Source organism: Herpailurus yagouaroundi, unplaced genomic scaffold (genome assembly GCF_014898765.1).
Source record: "Herpailurus yagouaroundi ecotype Mexico unplaced genomic scaffold, PumYag 28, whole genome shotgun sequence".
Lineage (NCBI taxonomy): Eukaryota > Metazoa > Chordata > Mammalia > Carnivora > Felidae > Herpailurus > Herpailurus yagouaroundi.
The window spans coordinates 1,113,039-1,127,668 of NW_024412376.1; the positions used below are offsets into that span (position 1 = coordinate 1,113,039).

Genomic DNA, 14,630 nt, shown 5'->3' on the forward strand with positions numbered 1-14,630 from the left:
CTGCCTGCTTCCGAGAGCCATCAGCAGTGCTAATGTTGGCCTGAGCCCCATATTAAGACTTTTCAGCTTAAAACCTTCAAATGGAAACTTGTTTCTGTTTGAATGTGGCCTCCTGTCATTCAAACAAAGTGAAGCAGGGGCTTGCAGCCTGAAAGAGTAATGGGATCACAGCATGAAAAAAACTACATCCCACAAAATACTCTGCCTTTCATACACTAAAGTGGTCCCAAAAGCTGTGTGTCCATCACAGGCCGGTGAAGTGAGGCATGTTTAAGGGACTGGCCTCCCAGTTCTGAAGTTCTACTCAAAAAATGTGGTTTCAGGGGCGCCTGGGTGGCGCAGTCGGTTAAGCGTCCGACTTCAGCCAGGTCACGATCTCGCGGTCCGTGAGTTCGAGCCCCGCATCAGGCTCTGGGCTGATGGCTCAGAGCCTGGAGCCTGTTTCCCATTCTGTGTCTCCCTCTCTCTCTGCGCCTCCCCCATTCATGCTCTGTCTCTCTCTATCCCAAAAATAAATAAACGTTGAAAAAAAAAAAATGTGGTTTCACTCCATGGTGGACGCCTTCACAGAGTAATGGTCCCTTAAAGTCTCACCTTTATAAACTGAGATGCCCCATGTCTTTTCTTAACCTAAAGCCCACTGCAAACCAAACAGAACCAGAGAAGACTTGTGTTTTTTGTCACTGTTCCTTTCTCGCCTAGGAGATTTATTTAATTCGTACAAGAAGGAGTAAAGTCATCCTCAACACCTTTCATCAGAGGTATCATGTAGTCCCTTTACCCTCTGTAGCCCCCAGGCTGCATTGCTCTGATCAAGGCCATCGCTGGGCCTGGGATAGGGGCTCCCGCACAGGAAAACTGCATCCCAACCAGGGCTGGGCTATGTACACGAGTGATTCGTGGTACCCCACTGGTGGGCCAGTGTACGATACTGAGTCAGGCGTCTAGAATTTGAGTCTTGGTTTGGCCACTTCACCTCTCTTGAGTTTTGGTTTCTTTATCCTGAAATGAACTAGATGTCATAACCAAATGAGATAGTAATGTAAGGGGCAGTGCTTGGTTATCTGTAATTTATTATCATCGGTATCATCACAACTTATTAAATAGAAGGTGCAAAAGTTAAGATGCTTACAAATAAATACAAGATTGCAAAGAATTACGTGGGTCCAGATGTGACCCAGAGATTCTTAGGTCATGGCCACGGCTTACTGAGGAAAAGCACCCTCACCAGCCAACTGTCCCCACACGTTTCAACTGCAGCTATGCCCCATCTGTAGGAAAATCCAACTTATTCTAAATTCAAATTGGATAAACATACACCATCAAAAAAAAAAAAAAATCCTTCCCTGTACACAGAACAAGGAAACAGAGTTTCTCGAAATGGAAATCTGCTTTAGAAAAAATTTTAGTCATTTTTAGAAATCTGATTTGCACATAATCATTTAGAAATATTTCTTAGAGAAATCAAAGAACACCTATGGTTAGTTGCCGGTATGTGGGAGCACCCAGCCACTCAGAGACCAACGTCCTGGGTGCTCTGCTGCTTCTTTAGCTTCAAGTTATTTCTTTCTTTCTTTTTATAGGGGTTCTATAGTCTCTGAAGTCTACTCCCCTCTGGACAAAAACCTGGGGCTGCTCAGATTGAGTCACTGATCTTAAAAAGAGACACGTTAGGCCTCGGGTGTGAACAGGAATCACCAGGAGAGAGCAAGAGGAGCAGACTCTGGGAGGCCCACAGGGAGGTGGAGGGATAGAAGTCTCCATGCTCTGCAGGGCCTCCCTGACTCCATCCAAGCTTGGGGTCTACCCTGAGCCCCTGAGCCCAAGATCAAGGTTTCGGGCCTGTTCATTCATACCCTAGTCATGTATAATCCACAGTTCTGTTTCGAGGCACATGAGTAGGTACCACTATGGGGAGGGGAGTGGCATTTCCAAGGAGGACAGGAGATGCTCTGTTCTCATCCTATGTCCCTCACTTGCTGCAGACCCTTTGCCTTTTGGTCTCCTCAACTGCAACCTAAGGGCCTTTCCTCTTGGTGCTCTGGGAGTGTGTGTGTGTGTGTGTGTGTGTGTGTGTGTATGTGCACACACGCATGTATGTGTTGATGGTGACTGTACACTCAGAGCTTGAAGTAGCATTTGGAATTTTTGCAAGTTCAGCAGAGAGAAATTTGGATATTTTCTGGTATGTGATTTTCCAAAATTTCTCATGTTGCCCTTATTTTTTTCAGTGGCCCCTGCTACTATGGAGGCCCAGAAAGTTCTGCATGAGAGGGACTACAGCCAGAACTGGGTTTGAAGGAGATACCTGCCTTGAAGCTGCCTTTTTGCAACAACTGCCTTTTCCCTGAGATTGTGTGCTGCAACTGGGGTGACTGAGAGGGGCTGATGGAGATTATAGGGGCTCATGTGTTGCACACTCCCAAGCCCTGTCCTGGTCCAGCGCCTCAGTCCATGATGAGAGGAAGGGCCTTTCCTAGGAAATGGCACCACCTTTGTCATCAGACTCTTGGGAACCTGCCCTGACTTCCTCGTGGCCTCTGACGGCCTCTTGGTGGCAGCAGAGGTGCGGACTCACGGCCCTTTGCCTGGTCTTACCTATATTGAGGAAGTCTGACCGATACTGGCAGGTCATCCCAAATCCAAAGTCTCTCCAAAATCCAGTCTCCTTCTTTATGACCTGCAGGGAAAGCGCTGTCATTTCAGAGGGGAGGATAGAGTAGATAAAAATAGAGAGGATTCACAAACTTGTGTAAGCAATGCTCAATAGAGAGCCCATCCCACCACTGATCAGTAGCCACAACCACAACCCCGTGTGGGAAATGCAGATGGATTTGAGTCCTTTCAGAGGGTAGGAATACAGTGAACTCACCAGTTCCAAAATGGGCCTTGTGATTTTTGGCACCTCTGGTTGGAATGTTTCTAGGGTGTAGGCATGAAAACACACAAGCGCGCGCGCGCACACACACACACACACACACACTCAAAAACAAACCAGGAGAGCAAGTTTTTGAGCAGCGCCATGGAAAAGCCACCTACGTGTCTGGCCCAACACCAGTGCCAGAGAGAATTGGAGGCCTCGGCCCCTCGCATAGGGCTGGGCAGGGAGCCAGCAAAGGGCTCAGGAAGTGGAGAAAAGGGATCGAGAACAACTCAGAATTCAGCTGCCCTGGCACAGGGCACAAACAGGACTCCCTCGGGGAATAAAAAGAAAACCTGAGAAGGCAGCGTGTTACTCTGGCTCTGCTAAGTCTCACTTGCTGAGGTAAAGGGCGCCAAGAGTCCAGGTTCTGAAGAAAGACTCTGTCCATTCATCTTTAAACTGTTTTAAAACCAAACTGTTCCCCAAAGCATCTGTGGTGGTGGCAAGCTGCAGGGCTGCCGAGAGACCATCCAAGCAGTGACTGTCTTCAAACAGCGAGACCTGGTCCTCCTCAGTCTCTTACTCGGCAAGTAAATTTCCAATGCATTTGCTAAAGCACCAAGGCTTTTAAAACACTGTAATTGTTTGGCTGAAATCACTCTGGGACTAAGTCTGACACCTTAATAGCTCTTTTCTATGATGCATTCTTGAGGTCAGCATAGGTGCTTAGTGGAGAAAGTGCCCTTCTGGGGAAGGGGAAGGGGAAGGAGGCTGCCCCTTCCCCATTCACTGGGATTTCTGCATTTTCCTGCCTGCGAGGTCTGGCTCTGTTCACTGCTAATCAGAGCCCGGTGTAGGCTGGGAGGAGCACCAGCATCTCCTCCCAACTTGACCACTGGCTGGCTTTTTTGCCTCAGGCAGGTCCCTCACTTCTTTGAGCTTCTATTTCCTTTCCTATAAATGAGGAAGTTGAGCTAAATCGAGGCTAAGGTCTTTTCCAGGTCTACTATCCAAACATGCATCCTCACTGCTTTTTCACCTTCCCGAAGTTTCATGTTGTCGCCACTACAGCCTCAATTACATTCCACAAATGGTTTGTGGAAGGGCTGTGAACTTAAACATTTCTCTACTCTGTAACCCATGGAAGCACCTTATTTTCATTACAACCTACACATAGATGTTGCCTGCACAGAGTGAACACACACGCGTCAGGGCTACTGAAGGGAAATAAGGACCAAGAGAGGTTTTGTCCATTAGTGGCCCAGCAGATGTGCTCCAATTCTTCTGCAGAACAAAGGCCTGTTATACAATATCTCCCAAGTGACAAGACAATTTCATTAGTATCAACTGGAAAGATTTTTCAGGGCAGGAAAGTTTGGAAAAATCTCCACTGAGTCATTTTTTAAAAATGGTTTCTGTTTCATACCAGGTACATGGTTTCTGTTGCAGCTAATGGCTTAATGTCTTTTCTGCTGGTCAGGACACAGTCCTCTAAGCTTCTAGGTAAAAATGGAGTCAAAGAGAAGTGCCAGTATCCAAACTTCAACCATTTGGCTGAGGTCTGTACGGAATCTAAAAGAGAAAGCTCCAAACAGGAAGAACAATGGGCCAGGGCTCAGACCTGGGCTGTGATGCAGTGCCCAGCAAGGTTGAACAAGGTAAAGAGTGACCCTCACCTGGGGACAATGTGACAGAGTCAAACTGATTTGTGAGCTGGGGAATGCACCTTATAAACACTTATTGATGCCAGCTTTAAAGTTGGCAAGCCAGGGAAAACCACTATCTGATATGCTCATTGAAATTTAGCCCTTGGTGGAAACTGATCTGATCCATACCCTTAGCATATAATGTCAGAGCAAGATGGAGTTCACGTATGACAGGCTCTACCATCCACAGCTGTGACAAGTCATTGGACTAGTGCCCTCAACGAGCAACCTAGCTGTGAGTGAGTACTCTCAAACATGCATCAGATCACAGCTCATTCTAATTTAAAACCCTGCAGGGGCTTTAATTGCATTCTCTCTAATGCAATTAGAATAAAACCCAGAGAAAACCTCTAGCCTGCAAAGGTCCTATGTGACCCAACCCTGGCCTGCCTCACCCATCTCATATCCCCTCCCACAGTGTCTCATTCTATTCTGCCCTTGAACATACCAGGCTCACAGGTCTCTAAGGCTGGACACTTGCAGACTCCCTATCTAGGTCACCTTTTTCCTGCTCACCACTGAGCTCCAATGTCACTTGCCTAGAGCAGTCATCCTCACCCTCCCAGCCTGTGTCAGCACCACCCCCCACACCAACATGTCACTCTCTGTCCCATCGCCTGGTTTACTTTCTCTACAACACTTATGGCTCTCTGAAATTATCCTGTTGATGCATCTGTTTCTCTGTTCTGTCTTCCCCTATGACCACTGGTGAATGTCTGCCCAGGGCCTTGGTCTCCTTCATAGCACCCAGATCACTATCCAGCAAACAGCAGGTGCTCAATAAGTGCTTCTCCAATGAAAGAATGAAGAGCAGTCCTGGGGCAGTGGAAACAGACATAGTTCAACTAGGGAATTCGTGAGTGGCTCGGAGAAGGCCTAGGAACTCCAGGGCGAAAATTCTCAGACAACAGACAAATACGTTTTCACCTTCCTGGGGACTGAGCAGAGGGCCCTACTTCTTTTTTTTTTTTTTTTTTTTTTTACATGCTAGGTCATGTTTTATTATTTAAGTCATCCCTGATACTTTATTTTTTTTTCAATATATGAAATTTATTGTCAAATTGGTTTCCATACAACACCCAGTGCTCATCCCAAAAGGTGCCCTCCTCAATACCCATCACCCACCCTCCCCTCCCTCCCACCCCCCATCAACCCTCAGTTTGTTCTCAGTTCAGAGGGCTCTACTTCTTAGAATCTCTGCCCCAGGCCTCAGGAGCTCCACTGCCCTGTTCAAGCTTTGAAAAGATACACACCAATGATGTTTACTACAACAGAGGAGGAAGAAACCCTAAGATTATACGTTAAAAGAAAAACATCTCCTGTCCTGAATTTCGCCGCTCCGTTTTCAAGTGCTATCCTCATTTTTAAAAAATGTCTTTCAAGAGCTGGCTTCCTCTCAATTCTCTGCAGCACCCTTTCTCTCCCCACCTTAGATCTCGGCAGAGCACTGCGGGACATGCACACACCACAAAAGGACAGTTGTGGAGCCCGCTCTCCCACAGGAAGTTTCCAGACCCAAAGCTCTGTGGGCGATTCACGTGACGGGGGTGATTATTTTCTATTAGGACCAAAACACAAAGCACAAATCAGCGTCTCTCCCCAAAGATGTGGGAAGGCGGCCGCCCTGCAGCTGCGCGGGGAGCCGGGGAGGCAGCGCCTGTTGCTTTAATGGTGCTGACTTGGACAACTGCCCGTGAAGCAATCTGGACCCTGAAATAAAATAAATAACAAATACTCAGGCAGAGTATTTCCTCTAAATCAAAGAGAGCCTCCCAAGAACCGAGGTTGCGTTCGCCCAGCCTCACATTCACAAACGCCAGTGGGATGTGACCCGTGCAGTCCCCAGGCCCCGCGCTTAGAGGGCTCCCTGCCTGGTTTCATGCGCTTCAAATTCTTAATTCTTAAAGGGCCCTGCATTTTTCACTGTGCACTGGGCCATGCCAACTATGTGGTCAGCCCTGCCTGTGAGCAGCACACATGCTGAGCTTCAGGGGCTTTGGTAGCTGGGCTGGGCACTCCACGACCCCACCCTGTACCTTCCTTATTATCAGGGTCCTGAGGGAGGCTGCGTGTGCCTTGTAGCACGGAAGCAGAGTGACCTGCCCAGGAGAACTCGGCCACTTATGGCTGAGCCCAAACCAACACCATGATTGCTGTGACAGTTTCCATTTCTTGAGAAGATACTCTGGAGGCACAGCTGTCATAGAATTGGTTTAAGAATGGACTCAAAAGCCACCTCCTCCAAGGTCTGTACTAACCCACATTTTTCTACAAATCTTCTTTTATTGGTATCTGCTTAAAAAAAAAAAAATAAAGTGTCAGGGTGCCTGGTGGCTCAGTCAGTTAAGCATCCGACTTCTGCTCAGGTCATGATCTCACGGTCTGTGGGTTTGAGCCCCGCACTGGACTCTGTGCTGCTGCAGCTCAGAGCCTGGAGGATGCTTTGGATTCTGTGCCTCCCTCTCCCTTTTGCCCCTCCCCCACTTGTGCTCTCTCTTTCTTTCTCTCTCTCTCTCAAAATAAACATTAAACAAAAAATTTTTTAAAGATAAAGTGTCTTCTGAAGGGTGTCATATTGGACCAGGAATCGTCCAGGTTCCCTATTCCAGGAATCTACCACCTAAAGCTCAACTCTATGCTCTCATGGAAGCACTCTGAGGTCGCAGGACACATCCCCTACCACCCAGTATCCTTAGCCCAGTCTCCATCATACGGGGCAGGATCTGAGTTCCCAGCCCTGCCACTTAGCAATCTGAGCAAGTGACTTATTCTCTAAGCTTCAAATTTTCAGCTGTGAAATGAGCATAATAATAGCTCATCATCTTACTGAGATTCCCCAAAATAAAGCAGGCACAGTGCTGGGTTCCAAAAGGCTTGAGTACGGCACCTGTTAACACTACTTTTGGAACTCAGTGAGTGTCTGCTTTCCAAATATTTAAAAGCAGACCAAAAGGATGGACTATGCCCAGTCAGCAATTTTTAGAAATTTAAACCAAAATGCAGGTTAGTGGTGAAATACTTCTTGGAAGTGGGTAGAGACAGGTAAGGGTATATAATCCAAGAGGGCAAGGACAGGAGCCATTAAAACATTCACACGCTGGACAGAGGAGCACAAAGCCACTGGATTTAAATGATGGGTGGGATGCATGGTGGACTGAGATGTCAGGCACCGCAGGCAGCAGAGATGGTGAGGAGATGGCCCCGAGGGGGGAGGCCGGCACACAGGGTGGGTATGCTTGCCTGGCAGAGCAGCTGGCCTGGGTGTCTACCAAGCTGGTACCATGTGCCGGGTGCTGGGGTTTGCAGACATTTCCTCTGTAACCAGTTTCAGAGTCAGTTTGTGGAGAGCAGTTAATCCCACAAAGGAATCGAGGCTGGCAGTGTGGTGCCGCAGCTGGCCAGTACCAGCTCACCAGGACTGCACAAGTCTCTTCCCGCCTCGGTGTTCAGTGACATCACTCTGGGGGCCTGAAATAGGCCACAGTGGGAGTACTGACACCATGGAAAGTGGCAAATGCTATGAATCAGGGCTTTTCTCTCCCCCACCTTTTCAGAGTGTGGGTTGTTAAACATTTACTAGCACACCACTGGCTCTGTGCCATAAAAGATTATTTAAAATGAGATTAATCTGTGTTTTGGAAACGTATCTCTGGCAGGGGGTAAAGGAAAGACCAGATTATAGGAGAGGGAAAAGGTCTACAGACAGAAGAGGTAGAAGATTCCGGCAGTGGCCCCAGCAGGTAGAAGGCTTGAGCCAAGAGAGTGGAATGTCTAAAGTTAATAATTATTTAAATGACAGTCATTCCTTTCTCTCTGAGCTGTTTCTACATTAAAGCATCAGCAAGTTTTATCTCAGGTTTAAAACTCAAGAAATTAAATGTTAGCATAAAATTCCATCATTTTGCATATTTTTTATCATTAATGGCTTGTACTCAAAAGTAAAGAAATAAGTAGTCTGAACACATATACACACACAAATCATAAATGTAGCTTCTGGCTTTACTCTGAAGACAGTGTTATCAAACAGCAGTGGCAATGGCCTGAGAAGCAATGACTAGCACAGGCACTAACAAGGTCACATTTGCAGGGCTGCTCTGAAAATTTGTCTTGTGTTTGCATCCGTTGGTAATTTTTGTTACAGCTACATTCTGGATCTGTATTCTCCCTTCACCTTGATACTGATGTATTCCAGGGGTGGCTCTCAAGAGTATCTCTATCTCTATCTCTATCTCTACCTGTATCTCTATCTTGTCTATATCTATATCTATATCTATATCTATGTCTGTATCTATATCCTGTATCTTTCATGAATGAGCCGAAATGAACCCTTGGTAGGAAGTCTTTCCTAACTTACCGTCTCTAATCATCTCTTTTTATTTTATACCTTCTCAGCACCTACACATTCTGTCTCCATTAAATTAATTTCTGTAGCTTTATGTTCTCCTTTGGAATTTTTGTCAGATCATTTCCTTTATATTTCAGCCCTCATCAATATCCTAGCAAATCTGCTTCCATTGCACTGGGGTAAGGAAATCCTGCTTTTGGCCTGAGTTCTGCTACTAGCTGGTTGTGTGATCTTGGGCCAGTCTATAAAAACAAAACAAGAGGGTGAGCAAAGTGACCTCCCCAATCACTTCTGAGCATAAGAAACTGTTTCAGTTCTTCTGACTCCTCCAGAATGTCTAGTCTAGTTCTCTGTAGGCGGCAAGTGCTCAATACATGGCTCATCTAATAACAAACATAATCAACACATCCTTTTTGGATGGAGAACCCCCAGTGTCTCAGAGACAACTGCTATGTTTCTCTAGACTAAATCATCATGAACACTGAACCCTAACATAATCAGATTTGCATGCTCCAGGATAGCTCTAAGGTGCATTTGGAAATAAACGTCAAATATCCTGCATTTGCAGGATAATTCAGAGGCTCGAGCTATGGATGCAGCAATCTGAGTTCTGTTTCTGCTTGACCATTAATTCTGGAGATCTGAGAAACTGGTTTAACTACATCATACCTCTAGCTCCCCTTTGCACCTGCTTCCCTGCAGGAATGGTAATAAAAGGATAAAACTTTTAAAGTGTGAAATGAAAAGAATTCCTTGCAAGCAAATAAGATCTTATGAATTTGAAGTTGAAAAATTAATCACATCTGATGTCAAATGCAAAGAAGTACTAAGTACTTTATTTAACCAAGGAGGCTTATTGTATCCCTTTCCCCCAACTCCCAAACCCTATTAGAAACAGAGAACTCATGGAAAGGAAACAAAAAACTTTTGTGTCTCCACAGAAGTGATATCACCCTAAAGTAGATAAAAACTGGTTCTTGGGGAGTGAAAAACTCTTACTGTGTTGACATATACTGTGTTTAGTATATGCAGCACACATATACTAAATACGTGTCATATTTGTGTATATAAATTACAGATACATAAACAGATATTCAGTATATATCTGTGGTATTAGAATTTCACTGAGGGGAGAGATAACTCATTACCATACTTGGTCATTACCATTACCAGCTTGGGCCCAAAGGGAAACCATGCTAGGATTGGTGAGGAGCAAACCTCGTCCAACCTCAGGGGACCAGGCTGAAACCTTCTGGAAAAGATCCTAAATGAGCTGCCAGAGGTTAATCGGAGGATTAACAGGAGAATGGACAGGTTTTGCTATTTCTGGAAGCTTAAAGACAGAATCAGTCCTCCACAAGAATTTCAAAGAACTTTCAATGAAAACTGATTACTCTCCCATTGCACAGAAGCAATGGCTTTGCCTCAAGAGGAGACAGAGCTACTCAAAGCGATGAACAAGAGACAGCCCCAGGTCAGATGCCCCCGATATTGAGCCCGAACTGGAAACAGCTGTAGACAAACTCAGCTGATCTCTCTGCAGGAAAAGGTAACAGTTCACGCTTGAGATGACAATACTCCTGAGGAATTTTGTCTCAGAAGGGCATAGGGTATGCCTATGTGCATGACAGAGACCCTCTTCTGGGGTCATCTTCCTCCTGCCTGCACAGCTTTTCTGCTGAATGGACTAACTGCCAACACCACCACCACCAAGACCACTCGGTGTACAGAGATCCTTGGTGGCTGTGTGGCTCCACTATCTATCATCCGTGCAGCCAAGACCTTGGCAGAGAAGTCCCTCCAATGTTCCTTTAGAAACCACCTTGTGGGGCACCTGGGTGGCTCAGTCAGTTAAGTGTCTGACTTCAGTTCAGGTCATGATCTCGTAGTTCATGAGTTCAAGCCTGCATCGGGCTCTGTGCTGACAGCTCAGAGCCTGGAGCCTGCTTCAGATTCTGTGTCTCCCTCTCTTTCTCTGTCCCTCTTCCTCTTTCTCTCTCTCTCTCTCTTAAAAATAAATAAACATTAAAAAAAAAAAAAAAAGCTACCTTGCTGGTGATGCCTCTGCTGCTACCCTGGACCCAAGGCCCTGTGGTTTGTGACAATGATAATGTGATGGGAAGGGCCCTGGATCTGTCCTTATGGCACCACTGACTCACTCACTGTGTGACCTGGAGTGAGCCACCCTTTCTGACTTCTCTTTTCCATCTGTCAAATGGGACCATAAATCTCACCCTTCTTACCTCATATAGTTTGTAATAATAAAGAGAAAATGTGCTTGTTGCATCCATAATGCAATAATAATAGTTTCCAAAAATGATATAAGAAAACTATGAAGGTGTGAAATTACCTTTCTGTAAGGTACTGTTCCTATTTATTTTCCACTTTTAAATATTGCAAGCACTTTTAATCAACAAGGCGCTGGGAGCAAAGGCCAGAACGTCTGACAAACTTAAAAATTACTATGGGAATCAGTCCACAGATTTCCACTCACCTTTACTCATGGTCAGGTGCCCCTGGTAATGAAAGACATGAAACATAGCCACACAAAGGCACCTGCAGGGTAATTACTCACCAGCTGCTGTTCTAGGGGAGGGACCGCATCATGATGGCCATATATTATGCCAGGATTGTACTGACTAAAAAGGACTGGATAAAATACCTTCTTCCCTGCAAACCAGAAAACAAACATTCACTTAAAGCAACAGACAACACTATTAGGTTAGTACACTTATATTCAGTCCTCTGAAATGTCCCAGATATTTGCATCCACTTTTCCTTTCTTATCACTCAACCCTAAAACAGATCTTAGGAGTTCTGCACAGGTAGATCAGAGGGACAGACTCTCAAATATCTCTGACCTCCTAGCAAAGAAGTGGTATTCAAAATACTGACAGTCCTTGGGTGCCTGGGTGGCTAAATCAGTTGAGCATCTAACTCTTGATTTCAGCTCAGGTCATGATCCCGGGTTGTGGGATCAAGCCCCATGTTGGGCTCTGCACTGAGTGTGGAGACTGCTTGGGACCTCTCTCTCCCTCTCTGTTTCTCCCCTGCTTACACATGTGCTCGGCTCACTCCCTCTCTCTAAAATAAAAAATAGAAGCAAACAAAAAAAAAAAAAACCCAAAATACTGACAGTTGGTGGCTGTGGCACTGGGTATCAACCAACAGGAGTGAGTGTGAAAGAGAGTTCTGGTACTCCCTGCCCTTCCAGACATTAACCCTTTAACTGCTGGTCTGTGGGAAGTCTAAAGGGTTGCCAGAGGGGTCATGGTGACTTTAGGCAGCAGGAGTAGATATAGGGACCCCAGGCACTTGCTCTTTACCAGTTTCCACAGAAGAGTTTCAATATTTTAACAATAGTTATCAGCTGAATATCAGCCCTTGCTATGAGTCAAACTCTGTGAAAATCATTTTCATATTGTGGGTTCTTCCCACTCAGAGCCCTTGCTCCCTTGGGAACTGCCCACAGCTATGCCTTTCCCTTTAGTGTCAGGCATCTTTCCAGTCCATGTCTCCCCCAAACCCCCAGCACTTTCTCCCGTGGGTGTTCACTCAGGCCAACCTCTTAGCTGAAAATGGTAAATGAGTTTTAGACTTGAACCTAGGCCAAAGAGTCCCAGAATTATGGCAGCTGACAGGCCCACACCATGACATAAAGGAGAAATTAAACCAGATGATTTTGCTTTTTCTTGGTCATTGGGTAAAATCGGGCCAATTCAGAAGCAGGACATCAGAGCGAACCATGAAGAGAACGAGTGTGTGACAGAGCTGAAGGCCACCCTGGGGGAGAGAAAGGGAAGAGCCAACTCCAGATCCCCATACCTGGCTGTGTGTTCAGCCTGCATGTATTGAGGAATTCGGAGGTGAAGTAGATATCAACGTCACAGAAAAAGAGAAGGACGTTGCTTCCTTTCCAGAAGCGGGCTCCAACATCAAGTCCCTTTCCTCGAGAAAACTCTCCATTCAGTTGGATGAAGGTAAAGTTCCTGAAGTTGGCAGCTCTAAAAGGGAAGACCAGACACAGTCACTCATGTGCTCATGCACCAGGCAGACAGAACCCCCTCAGAAAACACGTGACCAGGGCCCACCCACATTTTGCCACCTATATTTTGTAACCCTGCAGGCACAGAGACTACCCAAGAAGATACAGAATGACCAAGACTCATTGGAAACTCACTGAGATTAAAGGTACCAAGAACACTTAGTGAAGTTGTAACTTATGTTTTCTTTCTCTAGCAATTTCCCCATTATGAAAACTGTACTGTTATGGCTAATGGATATTCTTTGTGATAAAGAAAACTTGAACAAGTGGAGACTAGGTCAACAGAACCCAGGGCAATCTCCATGCTTCCTGAACCACCTAGTGAAACCACTGGGCCAAAGAAATAAAATCACATTGGAATGGCCCCACCTACCATCTGTATGCAACTCCAGAGACCAGGCATGATGGTCTTGATGTGGATCTATCCCCAAACAGGCTTAAACCTGGACTCCTTCCCCACCTTTAGGTAAAGCAAGAGAGCACGGTAGGGAAAATGACAGACTTGGATTCAGATCACCAGGGCTGTCCCAACCCTGGCTCTCCTATAGATTAATTCTGTGATCTAGGCAAACCCATTAATTTCCTGGAAGTGCAGTTGCCTCATCTGCAAAATGGGAATAATAACACCCACCTTAACTATCTCACAGAGTGATTAGTTAGATAAACACTGCCAAGAGTCTAAAGCAGTATGTAAACATGAGCAATTGCTATCATTAGCACAGGTGAGGATTCCCAGGCCTGTGGTAGTAAAGCCAAGACATTTCTTCACTTGGCTGTTCTTTCCCAAGGACATCAGAAGCTTCTGAAATGGGGCATGTCTTTTTTTAAATTTTTTTTAACGTTTATTCATTTTTGAGAGCTAGAGAAAGACAGAGTGTGAGCAGGGGAGGGTCAGAGAGAGAGGGAGACACAGAATCCGAAGCAGGCTCCAGGCTCTGAGCTTTCAGCACAGAGCCTAACACGGGGCTCTAACTCACGAACCGCGAGATCATGACCTGAACCAAAGTTGGACGGATGCTCAACCGACTGAGCCACTCAGGTGCTCCTGAAATGGGGAATGTCTTAAGCAGAAATTCCAGGAACTCATGTTGTACCTAGAGGGACAGGGATTGTCTTCTGCCAGATAGAACTAGAGAACTACTTTGAGTCCTAACCCTGTGTGTGCAGGGGCCTGGCATTCGGCAAATCTCCCTTTTCCTGCTCACACGGGCCTTCTTTTCATAATGGTTCCTCTCCTTCCACAGCCTGACTCTTCCCTCTACCCATTCCTAACTTCTCCCTAATCATTTTTTTTTTTTTTTTTGAGAAAGAGAGAGAGAGCTGGGGAGAGGGACATTGGGAGAGCAAGGAGAATCCCAAGCAGGCTCCATGCTCAGTGCATAGCCTGACACAGGGCTTGATCCCACAACCCTGGGATCATGACCTGAGCCAAAATCAAGAGTTGGATGCTCAACAAACTGAGCCTCCCAGGTGCCCCACTTGTCTCTAATCTTGATGTATTCAAAACAAATACAAAAAAAATTTTCCATTTTAAAGTTTGTATTCCAAGTAACCATCTAGGGTAAAGGTCAACACAAATATAGAATCAGAAACTTTTCCAATGCTAAGTTGTACTTGTATCTGGTAATTTAATCAGTAGAACTAGTCGTGCTACTCCTTCCTTATCATCTT

At 45.8% G+C, this 14,630-nt stretch overlaps 1 protein-coding gene across 8 annotated transcripts in view; it reads right to left on the reverse strand.

Moving 5' to 3' along the window:
* CSGALNACT1 (chondroitin sulfate N-acetylgalactosaminyltransferase 1) overlaps nucleotides 1-14,630 on the reverse strand; it is a 262,123-nt gene that overhangs the window by 2,150 nt on the left and 245,343 nt on the right. For all 8 annotated transcript variants that reach the window (XM_040498390.1, XM_040498138.1, XM_040498209.1 and 5 more), the window contains 3 exons: nucleotides 12,740-12,918; nucleotides 11,490-11,584; nucleotides 2,599-2,680 (listed from right to left, as the gene is read on the reverse strand). In XM_040498390.1, coding sequence (XP_040354324.1) covers nucleotides 2,599-2,680; nucleotides 11,490-11,584; nucleotides 12,740-12,918 — 356 coding nt within the window. The remainder of the gene's footprint in view (nucleotides 1-2,598; nucleotides 2,681-11,489; nucleotides 11,585-12,739; nucleotides 12,919-14,630) is intronic.